This window comes from Pelophylax lessonae (assembly GCF_965119305.1).
Source record: "Pelophylax lessonae genome assembly, chromosome: 8".
Taxonomy (NCBI): domain Eukaryota; kingdom Metazoa; phylum Chordata; class Amphibia; order Anura; family Ranidae; genus Pelophylax; species Pelophylax lessonae.
Window position 1 is genome coordinate 255,079,079 of NC_138775.1, and position 26,352 is coordinate 255,105,430.

Below are 26,352 nucleotides of genomic sequence, written 5' to 3' on the forward strand. Positions count from 1 at the left end.
TCAATGGTAATAATAGTGCCCGAAGGGCTGGATAAAGGCAAGCAAAGGGTTTTATCTGGGCCACAATTTGGAGAGTTGAAAAAGGCCAGGCTTTTGTACACAGCCCCCCCCCCCCCATACTTTCATTGGAAATGCAAAAGTACCTCAATCAAGCTTGAAATAGCTTAGAAGAATGTATGAAGCTCCTACAAAAAGCTCATAATGATCTCAAATGTAAGCTGAATGCACCTGCAAGCGTACTGCATTTGCTCATCTACCCAAGTGTTGTCACATTGTTTAGCAAACTCTGTAATTGCACTATAACAAGATAATCAGTTTGGGTGGTCAGAGACAAGGAAACATCTCCTTGAGAATGATAGAAGGGGAGACATCTGTCTTCAATTCCACTATGTGTCCTTTTACTTAGCTGACAGACGTACGCTGCACATACTTGGGCAGTTCCTTTATTCAATCTTCTCAGTTAGAAAAGGAAGGTATTGGCCCAAACACATATTTTATAAGTTGTAGAGTTTTGAATAGTATAGACACACGGGATACAGGGATGCTCATTTTGCATTTTTGTGCTGTTCAGAAAATATTTGCAGCTGAGGAGCCTGAAAAACAAGGTGATGACTTCTTATAGTGCTGTCCTGGAATGTAACAAAACAAAAAGGTCAATTAGTGTGTGGGAGGAAGGATTAGGTTCGGGGACAGACATGCCATTTGTGCAAACTGTGCAGTTGCACAAAGGCCCTCGGTGATTTATGGGTACATTTATGTCCATTTTTACCAAAGGTGGGTCAATTGGGTTCGGGGACTACTCCTACTGCCATGTAGACTTAGAAACAGCCCATTCCTATCTAGCTGTCATTCGACAAACAAGTCTTTACTTGGTCAGCATGGGGAGGGGGAGATGAACAATTGGTTTCACACAAGCGCCCCTTGATGACTCTAGCTGCCACTGTTTGAGATTCTATTCATAAAATAATTTGAGTCTCTGAAAAAAGTTTTGAAATTCAGGTAGCACTAATTTTGCATAAATATCGCCAACAGAACAAAGGGCTGGGGCACAAGATGAAGAAAAGGTATTACAGCCAGATGCTAGCCATTATGATTACTTGGGTGAGAGTTGGGTTTTACTCTTACCGTCTGCCATCCCTTTGTCCAGTGCCCCTACTGGACTCTGAAGCATTCTTCTTGTGGGTGACCACTGGCTAGAATCAGTGATTCTTCCTGACGGGGAATTTAGTCATGCCCACAGTGTGTGCGAATTTGTACCCTGTACAAAGCAATGGCTGGTGCCGCAGTTATTCTCTTGTAACTACTTATCTGAGCTGTGTGGTTACATGTGATTAGGAACTCTGACCAGCCCTGAACACAGACAATTTGCATCCAGAAAAGGTTACATAGTTACATAGTAGATGAGGTTGAATAAAGACAATAGTCCATCCAGTTCAACCTGTGTAGGTGTGTGTGGCCGTAATCATCTCACATAGCCCTGAATGTTCTGATCCTTGAGATGTACGTCTAAGAGTCTTTTGAAAGCCACCATACTTCCCGCAGAAACCACCTCTTGTGGTAAAGAATTCCACAATCTTGGTGTGTATGGCTGTATACAAACTGAGGTGAGGGTCCTCTGATTCCTCCTGTATTGAATTGCATTGTAATGTACTGTGTGTCCTCACGCTGTAAAGCGTTGCCCAAACTGTTGGTGCTATATAAATCCTAAATAATAATGTTTAGCTGTATCTGAACACAGCAGTCTATGCGCCCTCATTCGCTCGTCTGAATAAGGCCTTATTGGACAGAGGAAAAGGCACCTGGCAGGTCTGATTTCAGTTCAAATGTTCAGTTCATTTGTACTGTATATCCTTTTATATTCCCTTACAAAGTTTATACAAATACCAGTTGATGAGGCCAGCGTGTGCAACTTCCGTTATGTGGGTGACAACACTAACCATAAGGTGCGATAACTGTGGCAGCGTTGTCAGACCACTTGCTACTCCTGCTGGAACATGGCATTCCTGTAGTACAGCATAATCAGCCTGTGACATCATAGGCAGACGCACTTCTGAGTGTTCCCCCATTGTCTTTGATTGACAGTGGCTCCTGTAGGCAGTAAAGCTGTCAATAGTCCAGAGCAAGGGACTCTGACACAGGTGGAAGAAGCCCTCCCTATTAGTGTGCTTGCAACAAGAACTTGAGTACTGTCTGTGATACTTTTTTATTTTATAGGATCCAAATTTTCAGGACAAGCTTTCGGAGTGTGCTTTCGGAGTGTGCCCACTTCTTCTAGGCATATTTTACATAGTTGGAAAGGACATCCCTACCTCACTATGGCCGTCTGACTAAGCAGCTAGCAAAGAGACCATTAATTGCGCTTGGCTCCAAGCACTTCCTTAGACAAGTGGCAGCAAGAGGAAAGCAGAGGAGGGAGGGGAAGTGACAGCCTCCTTTCTCTCTGCATTCCTGTTGCTGGTTCTTGTCTCAGAAAAGTGTTTAGAGATGGTAACAAGCACCACCTATCAATGCAGCCATGTTCATGCTAGCGGGGGGGGGGGGGGTGTCCTATCCAACCACGTACCTATCATTTCACAGCAAAGTTCTACATGACAAAACACTGTTATTACTATTATTATGCAGGATTTATATAGCGCTGACAGTTTACGCATCGCTTTACAACAAAAGGGCAGACAGTACAATTACAATACAATTTAATACAGTAGGAATCAGAGAGCCCTGCTCGTTAGAGCTTACAATCTAAGAAGGAGGGTCAAGAGATACAAGAGGTAATGTGGGGGATGGCCTAATGGAAAAAATAAATTCATTTGTTAGGTGGGGGCCAGAAGAAATTAGTTTTCAGGGATCGTCTGAAAGTGGACAGAGGAGAAGATAGTTAGACAGATTGGGGTAGAAGATGGGAGAGGCTCTGGAGAAGTCCTGGAGGCCAGCATGGGATGAGGTGATGAAGGGAGCTAGAACAGGAAGTTTTGGGAGGAACGAAGAGAACGATTTGGTTGCTATTTTGAGACTAGGTTAGTGACGTAGCTGGGGGCAGAGTTGTGAATGGCTTTGTAAATTATTGTTAGTATCTTGAATTTGATTTGTTGGGTAAGCGGAAGCCAGTGGAGGGATTGACAAAGAGGGTTGGCAGATGCTGAGTGGTTTATAAGGTGGATGAGTCTGGCAGCAGCATTCATGATGGACTGAAGGGGAGATAGCCATGGGCGTCCGCAGAACTATTTTCAGGGGGGGGCAACAATTTAAGGTCACCCATGCTCCGCCCCGTATCACCTAAAGAACCTGGCTGATCCTGCCTGGCTATGTCCTCCCCTCTGCAAACTGACCACGGTATACCATGGCGGCTGAGCCCTGACACTGTGGTCAGTTTACGTGCCTCCATCATCCTGTGTGCCCCTGTGTCTGTCTTTTATAAAAATAAGCCATTCTTTACAAGTTTTCAGTGCACCGATCGGCGCTCACAAGACCCGCCGCCTCTCTCCTCCTCTCCCCCTCCCCTCCCGACTGACATCAGTGAGGAATCCTCGGCCCCACCCGCTGCAGACAGCTGTCAGATGGGGAAAGGAGAGAGCCGATGGGTCACGTAAGCGGCGCTCGGCCCTCTGAAAACTGGTAAAGAATGTCTTATTTTTATAAAAGACAGACACAGGGGCACACATGATAAACTGGTAAACTGGTAAAGAACAGCTTATTTTTTTAAAACACATACACAGACACACAGGTACACAGGAGTATTAGCCAGACTAGACAGGATGGTATAAAGTGGCTTAACAATCACTTGAAAGGGGGACTTGAGATTCCAGGGGGGGGGGGGTGGCATTTGCCCCCCCCCCCCTTGCCTCTAGCTGCGGATGCCCATGGAGATAGCCTATGAAGAGGTAATCCAATGAGAAGGGAGTTGCAGTAGTCAAGTGGAGAGATGACCAGAGAGTGAATTAGAAGCTTTGTGGTGTCATTGGTTAGGAAGGGGTGTATCTTGAAGATGTTGCGGAGGTTAAGGGGGATTGTATGAGAAAAAAAGAAAAATTAGACTACTTTTTTAAAGTTAGGGAAAGTCAGTCCCCGGTAACAAAGTGTAACTAAATCAGAGAGGTTCATAAGATATGCTTTTCTTGCTAATAAATATAAGATAATCTTTCCTTTTTAAAGTTTTAGAATACTGTACAGTTTTACTTTAAATTCTGATGCGGTCTGTTTATACTGTGAATAAGCAACTGTTATGCCAGGTACGCTGACACTGGATGTTCACCAGAATGAATTAGGTGTTTCCAGAATCACTTCTTAGCCTTCTTTGAACATATGTTTATATAATCTCCTAGATATTTGCAGAGAAGCTGACAAACTGCTGGTGAAAACCACCGCCTGGAAACATATTGCTTTTTCCTCCCCAAAGTGCAGAACAATGCAAGATGAGCAGCAAGGATGTTTCCTCCCTAATAAACTACATTTTACTTTTCTGTAAATTTACAAGCATCGGGGACCTGTCTGGGCCAGAGCTGTATGTCATGCACCACTAATGGGAAACAGATCCTTGCTCCGATCTGCACTCCAGGAGGATCTTGATGGCTTAGAACAGCTAGATATCTCCCATGGCTGGACTGCTCACTAGGGGGCACTGTTGCATAGATTGCTGAAACAGCATCAAATCCTGGCAACAGGCAGGCATCATAGGATGAATTTTTAAGACTGTTTTTCTGAAGTTAGTACTGTATGTCCTTACAATTTAGCTTTACTCTCGTGTATTAAATCTTCAGCAGTCAGATTAACCGGATTTATCAGACAATCTAGGTTACGGATGTAGCCTCTTGTTACCTGCAGCTGTGTTGTGCAACCTCCATCTCATGCTCCACATAGTGTGGGCCAGGCTTATGCCTCGTACACACGCAACGATTATCGGCCGACCGATCATCCGACTTTTGTCCAGAGTGGTGTTTTGTTGGTTGGAATGTGCCTAGACTGCGCACGATTTTTCTTGGCCAACAAAAATCTACTTCAGAAGTGATGTCATGTGATGGTTTACTTTCATCAGATTTTTGTCTGGCGAAATCTGTACTGGCTGACGGAAAATCGGCCGTTATGGTGACGGCCAACAAAAATTTTATAGCCTGCACACCAGATTTTTTTCGGCCGAAACGTCATAGTCGGTTATCGGAAGCATCATACTAACAAGCTGAAAAACGGCCGATCGGACGTTGGCCGAAAATTCACGGCCAAAAATCGTTGCATGTGTACGAGGCATTAGTGGGATAAGAACAATGGCTATAATACACCGTAAACTCAAATAATGTTTGTGCAAGTGTAGAGTGCCCAGTTCTCCCTGGGATTAATGGGGTTTGTGCATTGTTAGATACAGAACTAGAAGCCAGCGTGATTCCTAGAGGTACAGGCAAAGAGACATGTCTTGCAGTATTGGGTGGAGTAGTGTAAAGCAACAAATTCAGCTCAGTTCAGGCCTGCGGTGCCGTCCAGTGCGGTGCAGAAAAATGTAGACATTCATGGAATGTACCGCACATCACACCAGCATTGGAATGTGAACAGGGCACATAGAAAACAATTGTTTTCTATGTGCCCTAGCAGGGATCTTCCTTTGTTCAGTGTAGAAAAACACAGGTTAGTGTGAACTAGCCCTATACCAATCCTTTTTAGCATATGGGCTAGTTTCTGTTCTGTACAATGCAAGGCAATATTTACCGGGCGCTATTTACTTTTAGAATGTCTACATTTTTCTGCAGCCCACTTGTGAACAGGGACACATAGAAAACAATTGTTTTTGATTAAATGCAAAAAAAAAAAAAAAAAACACTGCACATAGAGGGGAATTAACAGAGAGCACTCCTCTTCCAAACATAAAAATGGAGCAGATGCCCCTTTGTTAATTAGGAGTGATAATTTCTCTGTTCTGCTGGGGCAGCTACAGCACAGAGAATGGAGATCTGGTGCTGTATGCTCCGATCTCTCTGCTCATCCCTGTCCCCCCCCCCCCCCAGTCCGTATGTCCTGACAGTGGGGGGTTTGATACACAATCCGGTGGCTGCAGCCGACAGACTCCCAATTGCTTCCACACCCCCTGGTGTCAGCTGCCCCCGTGTGCGTGCTTCCGTGCCCCCATCTGCAGGCCCGGGACCAACATGGGCGGGTGGAGGGGAGGGAGAACAGCGGACATGCGTCTGCTCTCCTCCCCTTCTTGCTGTGACTCAGAAAGCGGCATGTATGACGTCACTTCCGGGTCACACTGTCACTGTCTCCGGCTAGCAAAGCCAGGAAGGGATGTGTTGCAGTGCGATCTGCTTTTCAATACAGTCATTGGGGCCCAGAGGAGATGTGTTGCAATGTGATCTGCTTTGCAATGCATTCAGTGGGGCCCAGAGGAGACATGCAGGGTCTTTTAGACCCTGCATGTCTCATTAAAGAGAACCTGTCACCTTAAAATCATCACGTAGGGGACTTTTTGTTATAAAAAAAGAAAAGTTAAGCAAAGTTACACCCACGCACATAAAATCCCCTCCCCAAAAAATTTGAGCCCCCCGCCCCCACATATATGCCTATACAAACGTAAATGCACGTGTCAGGGAAGCCTACATGTGAAAACATAGATTGTGATACACGTTACATATGGCTGTGCACGCCAGAGTGAGAGCAATAATCCTAACACTAAATTGATGACCTATAGGGGGCCTTAGAAGCATTGCCTATAGAAAATATAGGGTACTGAAGTATGCCCCTATTTCACAGGCTGACACAAATATAAGGTTTGACACGTCGGGTATTTTTTTACTCGTCTTTTATATTTTACCAAAAATTTGGGCAGTTCATTTGTTTGCCCTAAAATTCACTTTAGTGTGTTTTTTACTGAAATTTTGCGTTTCCTAGACCTTTGCATTATTTAAGTCGGCCTCAGAAATCTCTGCCTATAGGCTTCTGAGATGTAAATCTGGCCCTGCCCCCCCCCCCCCACCTCCCCACTCAGCTCAGAGTGGGTGGGAGGAAGCTCATGATCAAGAAGTTTGTCTGTCCTTCTGTCCATATAGACCCACTTAAATAGGAGCTAGGTCTGGGCAGGAAGGGGTTAAACAGAAACAGAGTTGCTTTAACACCCCATAACATGGATCACAGCTACTCGGCATTCCACCTCAGGGCCCTTTCCTTGCTTTACCTCTTTGTTTGTAGTTTTGTTTTCTGTCATATTAGTCCAACAATTAACAAGAAGCTCCATGAACTGTGCACATTGCTATTAAGTGTCTCATTCACAGCAATTAGCAGAGTTGCAATCTGAACATACCTGCGCAGCAGCCATAATTCATGCTGTCATTCTACCTCTCTTATCTTTTTCGTTATTAAATAAATATCTCATTTCAAAGGAATGAGAAAATGGTCATTTCTGACCGGGCTCTCACAAGCTAGATGAAGGACTGCAAAACATTTCAACAGTAATTGGAGCCAGTGGCGTGTCAGCATAAAAGCCAATTGTGTGTGTAATACTCCAATTGAGTGTGAAGTGTTTAGTGTAGGGCTATGGTCCGCATAAAGAAATCACAATCCGTCGAGGAGAAGGAGCTAACACTTTTTGTGTGAGTTTTCTGATCTCTTTTATACTCTTATGTCTGAGGCGGCACAGTATGTAGCCTGTTAGCGTTTATTTCTTTTAGAAAGCTGTGAAAACAAGCAAACAAACATGGCGGTAAGATGGGCCTTTCCTTGCTTGAGTTGACAGCACAAACAATTGAAATGGGGAGACTGAGGAGACTGAAACTCCCGAACGTTTTGGCTTCTTTCTCCCTAGCCCCCTTACTTAATCCAAAAAAAAACCCCTCCATCCCCTCTTGTTTGCTCTCTTACCTAATTAAAAAAAATCGCTTTGTGCCTTCCCCCTAGCCCCCTTACCTAATCTAAGAAAAATAACCTTCGATCCTCTCTCACTAACCCCCTTATCTAATCAAAAAAATAACGCTCCATCCCCTCTCCTAATCTACAAAAAGAACCCTCCATCCCCTGTCCTTAGCTCCAGTGTCGGAACCAGGTCATCTAACGCCAAACTGCACCCCCTCCCTCTATTCATGATGTAAAAGCTTTGGGGATCATACGCCGAGTAGTCTCTCGCTTGTCAAAATCACTGCCACTGTCACAACTCCTTTAAACCTTGTAACATAAGGAAGGCGCCTCCATCCTTACGGTAAACCATTGCGCCCAGGGCAGCCCTCCTGGCCACCCGTTGTCCCAACCCTGCCTAGTCCCCCCCATATAATCTAAAAAAAGAACCCTCCATCTCCGCTCCCTGTCCCTCTTACCTAATCTACAAAAATAACTCTCCATCCCCTGTCCCTAGCCCCCCTACCTAACCTATAAAAAGAACCATCCATGACCTCTCTCTAGACCTCTTACCTAATCTATAAAAATAACCCTCCATCCCCTGTTCCTAGCCCTCTTCCCTAATCTTAAAAAGAACCCTTCAGCTCCTCTCCCTATCCCCCGTACCTAATCTGAAGTTAGAACCCTCCATCTACTCTCCCTAGCCCCCCTTACCTAATTTAAAAAAAGAACCATCCCTTCTTCCTGGGCCCCTTACCTAATCTAAAAAAGAACCCTCCATCCCCTCTCCCAAACCCCCTTACCTCATCTTTAATAAGAATACTCTATCTACTCTCCCTAGCCCCCTTACCAAATCTACAAAAGAACCCTCCATCCCCTCTCCCTAGCCCCCTTACCTAATCTTTAATACGAACACTCTATCTACTCTGCCTAGCCCCCTTACCAAATCTACAAAAGAACCCTCCATCCCCTCTCCCTAACTCTCTTACCTAATCTTTAATAAGAACACTCTATCTACTCTCCCTAGCCCCCTTACCAAATCTAAAAAAGAACCCTCCATCCCCTCTCCCTAACTCACTAGATCCCTTACCTAATCTAAAGCTGGCCATACACAGATCAAATTTCAGCCACTTACTGCTAAACTGGCCAGAATGTTCTGTAGGTGCCCCTGTTGGCACCACCTAGTTTGGTAAATTTTTCCATCGGCCTTTGTTGAAGTAGCCAGGAGAAAAATTCTTGGCCGAAAGCATCAGTTGACCAGTGATCGCACTTGCAATGTACAGACTGTAGACTCTTTCTTTAGCCCCAGTTCCGTACTGAGGTATGGACCTTCAGTTATGGAGCTGGAGGAAGTAGACAATGAAGGGGGGACATTGCTGCCCTTGTGCTACATTGAGAACTTTGACTCCCTCTGCCATGGTGGCAGATGAGATGTTTAGTCTTCAATTCACAGATCTGTGTGAATATATCATGTGGCTGTGAGGGCAGAGCCATGAAAAGCTGCGCCAAATACCTAAATAAACAGAAGCACCTTGCCATTAATGTAGGAAGGGGCAGTTCAATGGGGGGTAGTGAAATGGCACTGTGTTTTATATTACACTCTTTAGCTGCCCTCACAGCTAAAGGGGAGGGGGGGGGGGTTGAAGGGCAGTAAGAATGCATCCCAACCATGGGATTTTTTCACCCCTCGCCCACAAGTGTAAATTAACCCCTCAATCTGGATGAAGTTGACACAATTCCCCCTTCATTACTTTTTATTCCATAAAACACAAGTAAGTTGCCTCTTGACAATCAGCTACATGAATTATAACTCTCTATTATCACTTTGTTGACAGAATTCCTACTGCTATGTGATTGGCTGCCTCAGCTGCGGTAAATTTAATTATACAATGTGAAAGGAAGAAGAACTTTACTTCTGCTTTAAAATTAGCTGGAAATGGAATCCCTCTGCAAAGCCAGCCTAGAAATTATTTAAAGTATACCAAGTACAGAACATAGGAAATATTTGTATGGGCCGAACCAGTATTTGCCTCACATTTTGGCAATAAATATAATTTATCATTTGTGTATTTGTTATTGTGTTGACTTTATCTGTGCTTTCTTTGCAGGTATTTACTGCCGGTGGTCCCACAATTCAGCATTAAAATGTCGTCTTCCAGCACTGGTTTGTCTGGATTGTCTCGTTCCAACTATGTGTTTACCTCAAGACTTCACCATTAATGAGGGAATAGAATGTTTTTTTTTCCTTTTGGGCCTTGTAAATAATAGCATTTTAATTTCCTGTCTACTTTCCGATGGTGCTAAGCACAGCTGTCCTACTGCACCTATACAGACCCACAGATTATTTACTGCAGATGTTTGAACTATGCTAATTTGTTTACAAGATCCTAGAATGTCTAGATTCAGGCGAAGCCTTTTTTTTTGTTAATTTTTTGCACAGTATACAGTGTATAATTAATAGAATGCTAACTTATTTTGCTTGTATAAGGAATGATGTGCTATTTATTAATATGTATGCTAAAGTGTGCCACATCATCTATACACATTGAAGACAGACATTTTATGTTCTCAGGCACACAGGGGGCAACCATTTTGTTCCATAGAACACATAAAGGCAGCCATTTTATGCAAGGGAATGCTGGAAGACAGCCATTATGTGTGATGAAACATACAGAGGAAGCCATTTTGTGCTAAAGAATGCTTAAAGGTAGCCATTTTGTGTGATGGAACACACAAAGGCAGCCATTTTGTGCAAAGGAGTGCTTGAAGGCAGCCATTTATGTGATGGAAAACATAAGGGCAACTTGTGTGCCGAGATCCCTGATGGAGGCCATTATGTGCACTCGGTGACTGAAGTTTATTTCTTCACTTTGTCATGACGCTAGAATATGGTGAATTGATAGGCTCTGTTTTTTTGGCTTCCCTACAAAATATCCGTCTTCACTGTTTTAGATGACTACTTTAGCAAGCTGAAATGCACAAAAAAATAGATAAGTAGAAAAACAATAGGAACAAAATACTGAAAATGCAGCAGCGTTTGGAAAAAAAAAAACATATTATCAGCCAAAACTTGACAAAACGTAATCCATTATTTGAACATATTGCATTTATTTAAGAATGACGATGGTGGAGCAATGCTGTTTCGTGTTTGCTTGTGAATGACCTCCGACCTTGCCGGCTCCATAACAACTACTTCAAAACATACCAAAATAACAAACAGGCACGATTTCAGTTCTGTTCTTATTTTACCTATTTTCCTACCCAATATCATCCTCTTTTATTATTATTTTACCTCACAAACATTGTTATTGATTGATTGTCAGCATTTCCAGTTGTGTCTTTATTATTTCAAGTGCAGCCATTTTATTCTTTCAGTGTATAGTCTTGTGTCTGCCAAAAATCGTCTCAGCTGTCACAAACTGTTACGTTTATTTTTTATGACTGAAAAAAGTTGAAAGTTTTAACAAAATCAGTGTGTTCTTGGCTGATTTAGGAAAATATGGATGACTAGTCAGGATATGGTGATAGGGAAACAGAACCTTCCAGTTTCATCTTATCAACAGTTCACGATCATTTAATTGATTTGACGCATATATCAATCTAAACTGTTTACTGGTGGCCATACGCAGTGCAATAAATGTAAACAGCCGATGTTCATTTCGACTGAACTATCGAATCGGACATCGATCGAGTGAGACAAAAATTACATGTCTGAGCATTGAGCAACAGATGGCGATATAGATTGATCCAAATCAATCAGTTGTGGTGGAAAAAAGGGTACAGGGTCACTCAATGGTGTTTTATGCCCTTGTAAGTGCCGGTTCACACTGATCCGACTTGTCAGGCGACTGGTTCTCCTGACAAGTAGCTTCCAATGCTGTGCAATGGAACCATTCTAATCAGAGCGACTCAAGTCGCTCAGACTTAGAAAAAGGTTCCTGCACTATTTTTTTGCAAAGTCGGAGCGACTTGCATTGACTTCCATTATGGGAAGTCGTTGCAAGCCGCGCCGAAGCCGCGCTGCATGGGCGACTTCATTAGTCGTCCGAAGTCAGGGCGACTTCGAGTCGGATCAGTGTGAACCGACACTTAGGGCTCTTTCACACATTATGTCCATCAAACGGACTCCGTTTTTCTCAGCGGGGGATCGAGCCGCCGATCCACCGCTGAGCAGAAGGATGACAGCTGTGTCTCCACGCTGTGTGCGGAAACACAGCTGTCAGTTCCCCATGCATCTCTATGGGGGAAATCGGATGGGAACGGACCGTCGGTCCGTTCTCATCCGATCCGATTTGACGGATCGGATCGGGTCGGATGTCAGCGGACATGTCTCCGCTGACATCCGATGCCCCATAGGAATGCATGGTGGGACCGTTCAGATCCGCCAAAAAAACGAACAGGTCCGCCTGTGAGCGGTCCGCCTGTGTGAAAGGGGCCTTAATCATGATCATGGGAATGCAGGCCGCACCTATTCCCTCTCCCGAATACTAACCTAAATCCTAAATATATAAATTAAAACACAGACACAATTGATGGCAAAAATTTTGGACACTGCACGTTTATTGGTGTAAATAAATATCAATAAATAACAACATCATACTGATGATCATTTATTAATAATTAAACTTACAACTTTTATAAATGCAAATCCAAGTCATAAAGGACTTGAGCACCAATAGCATAAGTCATAACTACCTGTCCCCCCTTTCAAGAAAAAGGGTGACAAACCACATAACGTGCCTTGCGACAAGGGAGGGGGGGATGGGGAGCTTGCTGCGCCGACACAGACCCACTGGCAGCTGACTCATAGCCGGGCTCCTTTATATTATGAGCCTGCTTTTCTAGAACTTTACTTAGTATCACGTGATCTTCCCAAATATTCCAAAGGTCACGTGATACTTCCCTTGCCGCCTAAACCCTGTTTTTCCAGCCCTGTTTTAAATTATTTAAAGGTTCAGTACCTTTAATTCTGAGGAAATTATTGTTTTTTTTTTAATTCAGAGACGGGTGACCGCATGCCCATGCTGTCGGGCCCAAATACTTGAGCCCTCCTCCTTCAATCTACATGTAGGCCTTGTTCACACAGGGCGCACAATACTGTATGCCTGTGCAGACGTGCTGTGTCCCAATATGGCACTCCATGTTTGTGCTAGTGTCGGTCCCCGAATTTGGGGACCCGCACGCACCTGCACACACACACGCTGTATCCATGCAGCTGCTGTATCCCAATAGACATCAATAGCATTGCTTGCACAGAGATGCACAGAATACCTGTGTATTGTATGCCCTGTGTAAATGAGGCCTAAGAGTACAAAAAAATTGGCATTGATCAACCCTATATGATCAATAATTTTCCGCCATAACCGATCATCTTGGGTTGATTGGAACAGTCACTATCTATAGCTCATTCCATGGCCATACCATTGTGCTTAATGACTGCAAAGAAGAGCTACAGAGAGCTGTTCACAAGCCACAAACTCACCAGTTTGAGTTGTTGGACTTTCTTTTCATTCTAGACAAGGGAGAAATCTGTGAGGTTGCTATAGGCAACGCAGGCAGGTTTTTTACACAGTTCCACTTAGAAAAGGTCCAATGATGCCAAGTTCAGCTCATATCATCAACCGGCTTTACGGGTTTAGACCCTTGTCCCTGAGTGCCAAAGATGCCACCACTCTCAGTCAGTATTTGGTTAGGCCAAATACCATTTTCTGCCCATTTTACCAACTACCAAAACAACTGCTGTTTTGTCCATATACCTAATACACTCATGAGCTTGTAAGGCCTTGATCACATGGGCGTACTATAGCGTACACCCATATGAGGGTCATGTTTGCCTGCAGTCCCATTCATGTCAAGTGTAATATAGCGGCAGGTGCGGTTGCACAACTCCAAATGCTTACTATCTGCATTCGTGTCCGTGTTGCGGCTGTCTCCGTCCAGCCACTGTGTCCCAAATTTACATTATTGGGACTGTCTGTATGCAGATGCGCAGAATATCTGTACATCTCATGCAGGGAAACACTGCCCTTTACATGGATGTATGCTGTAGTACGCCTGTTTAAACAGTGCCTAAGATAGTGCAAAGGGAATATGCTAAGCACAGTAAACCATGGAATCCATTCTAGACTAAAATCTGATTGATTATTATGGTTACTACACTTCACAAAATATTATTGCTCATTGCAGTACTCTATAAATAAGCCAGTTAAACTATGTGTATATATATATATATATATATATATATATATATATATATAAAGGCAAAACTTTGTACATATGTCAGTTTGTATTGCCGTCTGTACCCCCGTTAGGGAGATTCACCCTCTCTATGTGTCCTATTTACTGTTATCATTGAAAATTAAATGTAGATAATCCGTAATTTTAGGTTGTCACTGGAACAGGATTAGAGGGAAAATCCTCCAATGGAGACACTAGTCAGGGATTTTGTCACTTCAGAGGAATTTCTTCTTACTTTCTTTGGCTTTCAAACAGGAAGTGAAGGGAAATGTTCACAGGGGGAAACAGATGACTAAACCAAAACTGACAGGAGTTATAATCCTTCCTTACTCTATTCAAAAGGGAAAAAGATAGGTTTTGCCTTTATTTCTACTTTAAAGTGTTAGGATCTGTTCTCAGCAGAACATGGTGCGGGAAACCCGCATTCTGTGCTAATTTCCCGCACTGTGCTCAAAACAAACTGCACTTGTGATCTGCAGAGGATGTCAGTGCAATACTAATGACACCCCTAATGCAGGTCGCAAACACAGTGCGTTTGCCTGTACCATGCAATCCGGTTGTAGTGCGTTTTTTAAAGTAATGCATGCACTATTTTTGGTGTGGCGCGGTGCGATTTCAGAGTGTTCAAATGAATGGGCTGAAAACGCACTGCACTGAAATCGTAGAGGAACACAAGCATGTTCCTGTGCGATTCCCGGTGTGAATCGGCCATAACTCAAGATTTGTTTTAAAATAATATACTGCATATGGGACCTGGGCAAGCAGTGCTTCAATGTACTTTCCTTCTGCAATGTTTGATGATTTTCTGTAACTGCCAAATGGAATTCAAAATTCGTTTTACAATACGGCAGCAGACATCAGTTGTAGCCAAGATATCAGAATTCTCGTCACTTGCTGTTGTAACAGATTTACTTCCTATGTGCCCTGTCGTCATATTACATGCAGACCATTGTATGTAATATGGTATCCCTAGCACCCTCTTAGATGGGATTAGAAGTTGATGGTCCCAATATTATAAAATATGCACCGTTACTGTAATAATGACACTGGCAGGGAAGAGGTTAACACCAGGGGGCGATCAAAGGGAGTAAATGTGTCCCTAGGGAGTGCTTTCTAACTGTTTGGAGGATGGACTTGCTGCATGAACACAGAGACCTGTGTTCCTAAATAGGAGGAACACAGGATCCCTGTGTTCATAATTGACAGAGCAAGGGTCTGCTGTGTTTACAACGGCAGACCGTCGTTCTGTCTCCATGGGGATTTCCTGGTGGAAATCGCAACTGCTGGACCCGCTGATTGGCTTTCCCTGTGGCCAATCAGCTCGTTCGCGCCCCCGCTAATGGTCCCGGCGAAGCGACGTACAGGTATGCCGTTTTGTGGGACAGAGCGGACCTGCCTCGGTAAAACTACGGTGGCTGGTCGGCAACTGGTTACAGTGGAACTAGACCCACCATTGTAACTGTTTTCCTAAACAGTTATGTTCAAGGCATGTTGTGACTTAAAGCGGAGTTCCACCCAAAAGTGGAACTTCCGCTTTATGTGGTCCTAACCCCCTGACATGCCACATTTGGCATGTCATTTTTTTGGGGGGGAGTGGGTACCTAGTTTGACAGGTACCCGCTCCCACTTCCGCTTGGAGCGCCGCGGCGCCCTGAGCGGAAGTTCTCCTCTCCCCCTCCCTCCCTGCAATCTTCTGGGACATGTCAAAGGTCCCAGAAGATCGCCGGCCAATCACGGCGCATAGCGCAACTCGCGCATGCGCAGTGCGTACCCGGCTGTGAAGCCGCAAACTGTCACAGCCGGGTGCCCACAGCAGTGATGCCGGCGCCGAGGGAGAGGATCGAGGCTTCGGGCGGCCGCATCGCTGGACCGTTGGACAGGTGAGTGAAATGGCTGGAACTCCGCTTTAACTGTCAAGCCATAAAATGGCTGGTGATAAACTGATCACATGTGCAGAACTTTGGCAACTGCAGATCAAACAGATGATAAGATGGCAGATTCATTAGCTGTAAAGGATAGGAAGGTTTAGTTCCACTTTAATATAGTACAAAGTGGTTTGACTATGCACACAATATGGAAACTCTGTGCAATAAGATTGAGTTAATGTGGAAATCTGGAAGTGGAATGGTTGCTATGAGTTAATATACTGTAACCAAAAGTGGTAGACTCTGGTTTGCTAGCTTCAGGATTTAGTAAAAACTTTACATGGAGGAATTTATGTTAAATGCTGCCAGGCTTATATAAACACTTCCACATGCTCAAGTTGTAGATTCAATAAAACATAATTAAATGTACTTTTGCGAACAGCTGCTAAAAGTACCTGATTTACTCTGAGTATTAGCCTACTGTAAATGAATGCACCAAGGAATAAACAGAGTCCGCTGTACTGCTTATACTTCCAGACAGGAAAGAAAGTACAGTGGTAACCTCATTAGTACCCTGCTTCTCCTTTATTGTCCAGTCACAGGCTGGGCTGAGTTTTAGGTCAGCCTACAATGAGGTCAAAGTGGGAGCTGGCAAGGCTGTCTGGTAGGGATGCCTGATTCAAAAGAACAATTGAACAGCTTTGGTAGATGACAAAGTTTACATGAATGCATTTCAGAGTTTAGTTTTTTCACTGCCATTAAAGTGTTACTAAACCCAGGAGCCTGCATTCACTATATCTGGTCTCCCAAAGTACACAGAACATGGAAATGCAATTATTTTAGTAAATATAAACTGCTAAATATCTTTTCTCATGAGCAGTTAGAGCAGTCTTGAGACCTCTATCATGTGACCTCTATCAGTTTTCTTTCTCCCATGATTGTCCTATAAGGATGCAGGACCTCTGACCCTCTGTCTGGTCAGTGCTGATTGGCCCTGTGCTGATCATATGCACTCTCCTTAGAAAAAGAAAACAACAACTCTCTAGCAATACACCAAACTGAGCATGTGAAGCTTGTCCCCTTGCCTCTGTACTACATGGGGACTCTGGAAGAAGGGGGGGGGGGGGATAAGAGAAGACAGGATCAAACAGCATTTCACACAATGCGGAGGATTACCCTCATAGGTTCCACAGTGAGTATAACAAGTATGCTTTAATGCACATACACACTATTTTTACTGTTGTGAGTTTAGTAACACTTTAAGCTTTAAATCCCAACTCTGGCCTGGACCAAATAATAAAATCTGTCATCTTTCAGTGCATATGAGGGCAGCACAGTGGCTAAGTGGCTAGCAATTCCACCTAGAAGCACTAGGTCATCGGTTTTAATCGCAGCCCCAGCACTCCGTGCAGAGTGTCTGCATGTTCTCCCTGTGCCTGTGTGGGTTTTCTATAGGTGCTCTGGTTTACTCCTATTTTTCAAAGACATGCTGATAGGTTAATTGGCTCCTTTCTAAATTGGCCCTAGTTTGTAAGTGAGGGACCTTAGATTATAAGCTCCTTGAGGGCAGAGACTGATGTGAATGTACAATATATATGTTAAGCGCTGCTTAAAATTGACAGCGCTTTATAAGTACCTGTAATAACTAAAAATAATACCCCCCATGGTATACGCAGGATATGTTACTTAGTTTGTCTAGATGGAATCCAATAGAGAGTAATACGTACCCTAATCCATGATGCTGCAGCCTTCCTCCCTATCATTTTCAGTGATGGTGACTAGTACACCGAAGCCACATTTCTTCTCTGGTCATGTTGGGGGCCTTCCCACTGATGTTCTCACATACAACGCAGGCATAGGTGTGCGCAGCCTATTGCATTAGGGTGTGCACCCCAAAGTTTAAATACACATGCATGTGTTTGCCTACATGTATATGGCCCCGGTACATTACTCTCCCTGCTGGCAAAGTGAAATAGAAGTGTGTGGCACTTCTCTTATGGCAGAGCAGGTCCGAGGGAGATCTTTCCCATCTCCTCACTGGCAAACAGAGCGATAATGCTAATGTGCCCTAGGTGATTAGGGTGTGCCCAGGCACACCCTGTGCGCACGCCTATGAACGCAGGTGGGAGGGAGCTTTTTCCAACCAAGTTTGACCTGGCCTGATTCAGACTTGTCCCCAGTTGTAGTAAAAACTCTCCCTAAATACTAATGGCTTTCTGTTAGGAATACGATTGCATTTGTCTGGCCAGGGGCTGGGAGGCACAAGGAATGTGCCCCCTAAAAGTGGTGTCCCAAGGGCACTAGAAAAACACTTTGGGTTTGTGACCCCACTGAGTTTCACTGGCACTTGGTCACATAACCTATTGTTTTTCTTTAACACACCTTTTGGACAGGTCTTATGGTTAGCCCAGTGGAACTTTTTATTCTGGCCAAAAGACCAGCCTTGTGTTACTGCACTTGTCACTTTTTGTTTGTTTTTTTCCTTTTTATCACGGGTACTAGCTCTGCATGTGTGTACTTTTTTCTTACTCACTGAGACAGGGGGTGCAGGATATTTTAAGACCTGCTCTGATATCAGGGAGACGATCTGTGGTCTTTAGGTTTTTTTTCTCTTTCTATCCTGGGGAGTATCTCTTCGGGAGAACCCTCCACCAAGTACTTGGAGGACATGCTTCAGCAGCTCCCTAAGGTGCAGAGTCCACCTGGTTTAGGCCTAGGTAGACCATAGAGTACCTTGCCTCCATTGGGAGTCTTGCACCCTGGGGGTTAAGGGAGTAAAGTTTGGCCATTAATGTACCCTTGTGCATTTGTTAAGTGCTGTGATTTCACAGTTCACTTTTATGTTCACTGGGCTTCAACAAGAACTGCACTGTGGAGCTCTGTAAAAATTACAAATTAAAAAATAAAAGATCCTCGGCTTTGTGATGACACTCATATTCCAGGCTGGGAGAGAAGACCAAAGAACAAATGAATAAAATAAGGTAAGGATCCTCTCTGTTCAACCATCCCTCCTAGAAAGAGCAGGCGTTATACCCTGCATATGCTTGGGGTGGGGGGCAGACAAAATATTTTTAAACTAACCCAGAGTTCAGCTTTAAATCATGGTTAGCTATGTCTCTATGGTTATCATGTCACTGTTGTGCAGCGTGACTACTAACCACAAGGTTCACACATAGAGCACCATCTGCTGATATTGGTGATCATTGGAAAGTGTTACAGGTCTGTCAAGACCACTTTAACACTTTTTTAAATTAAATGTGGCTGATAGTAAGCCTTTAAGTCTCCTAATGGTAACCCTGTTATGTCTTCATTAGATAGCTGTGTTGCTTAGAAAATCTTATTGCACTAAGAAATTAATCTCAGATAATATACTTGTTCAGATTAAGAACATCTAAGGGGATGAGGAGATGTAGTTTTTCATAGAAAGCCAGAATTGAAAATGTATTGCTACTACATGCGGAACATCTAACCTTATATTAGCTGCTGTTTTGTGTGAGACAGAGGTGGTCTGACTCTCCTATGTGCTGACAGTACAGAGTATTTTACCCCTTGCTGCAGCTCTTAGCATTTATAACAAATTAAGAGTCCCATATTGATTATTTACAGTACATGCAGAAATAAATAATGAGGGTTCTATTGGTCTTGAAAGAGGAATTCCAGGTATGGATATTTTTCATGGTTACATTGGTCCAGCTTGGATGAGTATAATCAATAAAGAAAATGGAACGGCTGAACTCCAGATGAGGTCAAAATCCAGATTTATTGACTGGACATCCCAACATGACAATAGTAACAAGGTAGACGCGTTTCACACACTACAATGTGTGCTTAATCATTACTGGTATTGATTAAGCACACATTGTAGTGTGTGAAACGCGTCTACCTTGTCACTATTGTCACATTGGGATGCCCAGTCAATAAATCTGGATTTTGACCTCATCTGGAGTGCAGCCGTTCCTTTTTATTTATTGATTATCCACGGAGGCGAGCCGGGGCGTGCACTGGTGTGTGTCATCAGGCTTTCACACCACCTTGAGCAGTGAGTTTCTTTCTTTTGATTGGATGAGTATAACTTTTGCATATACCACACTGGCCTATCCCCCTGGAAACTGGACCCACTACTTCAGTGATCTGCACTTGCTTCCATGTCCAGTGCTGGGTAGCTGCCCTACTGCATTCTAAACAAAGGATGTTACCTGCATGGCACAGACACCACCGAGTGGGGCAGTGACGTCACAATCTCCACCTCATCTAATTAGAGAATACTTTACATTCATTGAGAAAGTAAAGCATTCTCTGAATGCTGAACAGGCAACCTCTTGTGTTGTGTGTGGCAGGGAGCCACTTGGCATGGTACCCGGAAGCTAGTGGAAATCACTATAGTAGCAGTGCCTACTACAGTAGTTTGCAGCTTCTGGAGCAGTGGTTCTTAATCTTTTTTGAGTCACAAACCCCTTTAAGAATGTGATGAAAGCTATGGACCCCCATGATGATACAAATTTTAATGGTAAACAGGTGGCAACAAGAGACCCAAGAGACACATAGCAGTCGGCCATATAAGCAGTGGCAGGGTTCATTTTCTTTCAATTGAAAACCATTGATTGGGGCAAGGGGGAAGGTTATATAATGAATGTAAATTTTTATTTTTATCTGACCCTTACAGACCCCTGAAACCCATTCATGGACCTCTATGGGGTTAATGGACCCCAAATTAAAAACCCCTGTTCTAGAGGGATCTCACAGGTATCGTATACGCATAGTTGCATTGCCTTTAGCTGCTAGACCAATGTAACTATGTAAAAATATCAATACCTGGAATTCATCATAAGGTTACAACAGCAAGTGCACTGGAATGGAATGCTCAGTTCTGAGCCACCACGGCAGACTGGAATTCATTATAATGTTTGCTATGGTTTTTGCAATTTATTAAGAAGGTTTTTTTTTTTACTTAACAAATCTGGAGTTTCACTTTGATTCACATCTATTCCTTTCAATGTTCTTTATTTATTGAAATCACAAACTCCGATATATGTTTGTTTTTAACTGATTTTCCCATTTGTTCAGTGGCAAACTACGACAATGTGCCATTATGAAGTCACTTCAGCAGTATCTGCAGGCGCTGTAGAAATCACAAACCTTTCACGTTGGTTTACGTTTGTAATTCAGTTTCATTCTGTACGATGCGTTTTCTTGTCTGTAGATGAGTTAATGAGCCTAATGTCTCATTTGCATTTTGTATGTGTTTCTTAAGGCATTTTTAATTGAGAAGTGTGGTAATTGCTGTAACCATTTTCCTGTCCTTGTAACATTGAAATGTAAATTGTAACATTTGGTACCTTAGTGAGGGAAGGAGTTGTCATGTCATAGAGATCATGGCTGCATTCTGCACAGGATAATAGAAGCACATAATGGCCTGATCAAACATGAAAATCATAGGCTATATAGACAATGAACATTTGTAGTAAAGTTACAGCTGAACTCTAGGGAAACACATTAATCCAATTATGTATTTGTTTAGAAAACATTAAAGTATATCTAAAAACCAAAATACAAAAATGTAATTTCTTTCTTGTTTATTGGGGGGACACAGGAAGTGTTTAACCTTTGGGGTATACCACTGCCTACAGGAGGATTGGGTGTCCCTCAATGAGGGACACAGGAAGTGTTTAACCTTTGGGGTATACCACTGCCTACAGGAGGATTGGGTGTCCCTCAATGAGGGACACAGGAAGTGTTTAATCATTGGGGCATACCACTGCTTAAGGACATGAGGATTGGGGTGTCCCTCAATGATGGACACAGGAAGTGTTTAACCTTTGGGGTATACCACTGCCTACAGGAGGATTGGGATGTCCCTCAATGAGGGACACAGGAAGTGTTTAATCTATGGGGTATACCACTGCCTACAGAAGGATTGGGGTGTCCCTCAATGAGGGACACAGGAAGTGTTTAATCTTTGGGTTATACCATTGCCTGAGGACATGAGGATTGGGGTGTCCCTCAATGATGGACACATGAAGTGATTAACCTTTGGGGTATACCACTGCCTGAGAACATGAGGATTGGGGTGTCCCTCAATGATGGACACAGGAAGTGTTTAACCTTTGGGGTATACTGCTGCCTAAGAACATGAGGATTGGGATGTCCCTCAATGATGGACACAAGAAGTGATTAACCTTTGGGGTATACCACTGCCTGAGGACATGAAGATTGGGGTGTCCCTCAATGATGGACACAGAAAGTGTTTAACCTTTGGGGTATACTGCTGCCTGAAAACATGAGGATTGGGGTGTCCCTCAATGATAGACACAGAAAGTGTTTAACCTTTGGGGTATACTGCTGTCTACAGGAGGATTGAAGTGTCCCTCAATGAGGGACACAGGAAGTTTTAGCCTTTGGGGTATACCACTGCTGACAGGAGGATTGGGGTGTCCCTCAATGGATTTCAAAAAGAGGATTTTATGGGGAGTACAAAATCTTCTATTCTTCCTTGGTCATTGAGGGACACAGGGCATCTCTAATCCTCCAGCAGGCGACTGAGTTGTTAAAGACTTTCTGTGTCCCTCAGCGGACTCCAAGAAAAGGTTTTTATGGCGAATACAGAAATCATTTTTCTTTTCTTGTTCTTTGAGAGACACAGGAAGTCTCCAATCCTTCAACAGATGGCAGTATTTTAAGACTTCCTGCTTCCCTCAATTGACACCAAGAAAAAGATGTTACGGTGAGTACAAAAACTCTACATTTTTTAATGAGAGTGTAGGACATGGGACATCTCAAATCCTTCTGCAGATGGCAGTATTTAAAGACTTTTTATGGCCCTCAATGGACACCAAGAAAGAATTTGTGGTGAGTACAAAAATTGTCTTGTTTTTCTCAACCTTGAGGCACATGGGATGTCTTCAATCCTCCTGCAGGTGGCAGTATTTAATAACTTCTTGTGTCCCTCAGTGGACACCAAGGAAATCATTTTACAATGAGTACAAAAATTCTACTTTTTTTCTTTTTCGTTCATTGAGGGACACTGGAAACCCTCCTGCAGGTGGCAGTATTTAAAGACTTCCTGTGGTCCTCAGTGGACTCCAAGAAAAATATTTTATGGTGAGTACAAAAACCCTACTTTCTTTCATGACAGAGAAGGACATAAGATGTCTCCAACCCTCCTGCAGACAGCGGCATTTAAAGACTTTCTGGTTCCCTCAATGGACACCAAGAAAAGCATTTTGCATTGAGTACAAAAATCCTCTTGCCTTTCTCAACCATTGAGGGACATGGGACGTCTTCAATCCTCCTGCAGGTGGCAGTATTTAATAACTTCATGTGTCCCTCAGTGGACACCAAGCAAAGGATTTTATGGTGAGTACAAAAATCCTTTTTTATTTCGGCTTGGCAGTCCTTAGATTGGGTGGATGCATTGGTTTTCCTTTTTCAACCTTTTTTCCTTTATTTTCACCTGGTGATCCTGCCAGTGACACACTTCCAGTCCTAGAATGACAATGACACCCAACCTTCTGTATTAGGACAACAGAAACAAATTAAGACTACAGCCATTCTCCTATTGTCCATATCATAGAGGGGCATGGTTCAGTCTTCCTCAGAGAACAAAGTTAACAGTCAGCACAGAAAGTTATGAGCTAACAAATTTTTTGTCAAGATCAACGCATTTTTTTAATGTACTGAGCAGATATAACAAAATGCTTTCAATGACATATCCAAAAGGGACCCAATAAGGAAAGTTCATTGTTTTACATACACTTAAAGTGGTAGTAAATCACAAAAAAACAAAACAAAATCTTCTCCCTGCAAATAATGTCATAATGTTCTAGTATTCTAGCACATTATGAAAAACTTACCTGAAAACAAAGCTCTGCAGCGGCACACTGTCACCGCGGACAGGGCTTCCATCTTCACCCGGTCTTCCTTCCGGATTCGCAGGTGTTTGATTGGTCGAACTGTAATGATGTCACTTCCACGCATGTGCTAGGGAGTTACGGCCACAGCATGGCCCTCTCTATGGATGGCACACCGTACATTGAGAGCGCAATGCGCAAAGTAAATATCTCCTACGGTGCACGTAGTTCATTGATCTTCCTGCTTCTTCAGGAGCCTGAAATTGCGCTCACAATCTGCTGGTTGTGGGTGCAATGCTCTGCAGGCTCCATAGAAAAAAATAATAAATGCACATTTTTTTTTTTTACCTGTCTGGGTTTTGTTTTTGCTTTTTTATATTTTTGATTTCCCTTCACTTCCTGTTTTGCAGGCACAACAGGGAGTGACAGGACATTTCTGTAAAGTAAGGAGACTTATTAGACAGATATCATGGAACTGTGACAGACAGTGGCTTTGTTTCTAGCTCTTCTGCCTTGCAGCACTGAGGTCCTCAGTTTTAATCTCAATCAGGATGCAATGGGCACCGAGTTAGATAACTTATAACATTCCAGTTATAAAATAAAGCTGCAAACCTTTGGACTATCCACATTTCTGACAAAGTACTGTGTGTGTGTGTGTGTGTGTGTATATATATATATATATATACTTACCTGCCACTTTATTAGATACACCTTGTTAGTACAGGGTTGGACCCCCTTTTTCCTTCTGAACTGGCTTAATTCTTTGTGGCATAGATTCAACAAGGTTTTGGAAACATTCCTCCGAGATTTTGCTCCATAGTGTCATGATAACATCACACAGTTGCTGCAGATTTGTCGGCTGCACATCCATGATGTGAATCTCCCATTCCACCACATCCCAAAGGTGCTCGATTGGATTGAGATCTGGTGAGTGTGGAGGCCATTGGCCAGTGTAACCTCATTGTCATGGTGAAGATACCAGTGGGGAGATGATTTGAGCTTTGTGACATGGGGCATTATCCTGCTGGAAGGAGCCATCAGAAGATGGGTACACTGTAGTCATAAAGGGATGGACATGGTCAGCAACAATACTCAGGTAGGCCGTGGTGTTTAAACGATGCTCAATTGGTACTAAGGGGCCCAAAGTGTGCCATGAAAATACCCCCACACTGTTACACCACCACCAGCCTGAGCCATTGATACAAGGCAGGATGGATCCAGGCTTTCATGTTGTTTATGCCAAATTCTGACCCCACCATCTGAATGTCGCAGCAAAAAAATCAAGACTCATCAGACCAGGCAACATTTTTCCAATCTTCTATTGTCCAATTTTGGTGAGCCTGTGCGAATTGTAGCGTCAGTGTCCTGTTCTTAGCTGACAGGAGTGGCACCTGGTCTGGTCTTCTGTTCTGCTGTAGTCTATCGGCTTCAAGGTTCGATGTGTTGTGCATTCAGAGATGGTATTCTGCATACCTTGGTTGTAACGAGTGATTATTTGCGCTACTGTTGCCTTTCTATAATCTCAAACCAGTCTGCCGATGCTCCACTGACCTCTGACATCAACAAGGCATTTTCCTCCACACAACTGGCATTCACTGGATATTTTCTCTTTTTCGGACCATTCTCTGTAAACCCGAGAGATGGTTGTGCGTGAAAATCCCAGAAGATCAGCAGTTTTTTAAATACTCAGACCAACCCGTCTGGCACCAACAACCATGCCATGTTCAAAGTCACCTAAATCTCCTTCTTTCCCCATTCTGAAGCTTGGTTTGAACTTCAGCAAGTCATCTTCACCATGTTTAGATGCCTAAATGCATTGAGTTGCTGCCATGTGATTGACTGATTAGCAATTTGTATATATATATATATATATATATATATAGAGAGAGAGAGAGAGAGAGAGAGAGAGAAATATATATATATATATATATATATATATATATGCACAGTTAATCCCCTACATGCAAACTTTCAAGGATACGAACATGCATTTGCATGTCCAATCATGTGAGTTGGTTTGCATCTCTAGCTTACTGTGTTATGCATCCATTCTTTCTAAGTATATTATTCCAATGAAAACATTGTATGTATACACAATCTATTAAAGCGGTTGTAAACCTGAAAAAAAAAAAAACCTGCAAGACAAAGGCATAATGAGCTAGTATGCATCGCATACTAGCTCATTATGTATTACCTTTGAACGAACCCCCGACACGGACCCCCCGGACACCGTTGTGGGAGCTGGGAGCTGACATGATCCCTCGGCGTCTCTTCCGGGTTCGGCGGTTCCGGCGCTGTGATTGGCTGGAGCCGCGATGATGTCACTCCCGCGTATGCGCGCGGGAGTCATTCTTCGGCAAGCTCCTGGCATGGAAAGCTGAAGGTCCGCCGGACCTTCAGAGCGCATGCTTCTTGCGTGAGTGGCTGGATGCAATGCAAATATCTCCTAAACCATGCCGGTTTAGGAGATATTAATTGTACCTACAGGTAAGCCTTATTATAGGCTTACCTGTAGTTAAAAGTGTCAAAAAGTGGTATACTACCACTTTAATTAGAAATTGGATGTGGGAGGTAGCTGTGGTGTGGAACATGTGCAA

At 43.4% G+C, this 26,352-nt stretch overlaps 1 protein-coding gene across 2 annotated transcripts in view; it reads left to right on the plus strand.

Annotated features, from left to right (window-relative positions):
- TTLL7 (tubulin tyrosine ligase like 7) overlaps nucleotides 1-11,223 on the plus strand; it is a 233,242-nt gene extending 222,019 nt beyond the window's left edge. For both annotated transcript variants that reach the window (XM_082265320.1, XM_082265319.1), the window contains exon 20: nucleotides 9,915-11,223. In XM_082265320.1, coding sequence (XP_082121446.1) covers nucleotides 9,915-10,026 — 112 coding nt within the window. In that variant the 3' untranslated portion in view covers nucleotides 10,027-11,223. The remainder of the gene's footprint in view (nucleotides 1-9,914) is intronic.
- Nucleotides 11,224-26,352: the final 15,129 nt, after the last annotated feature.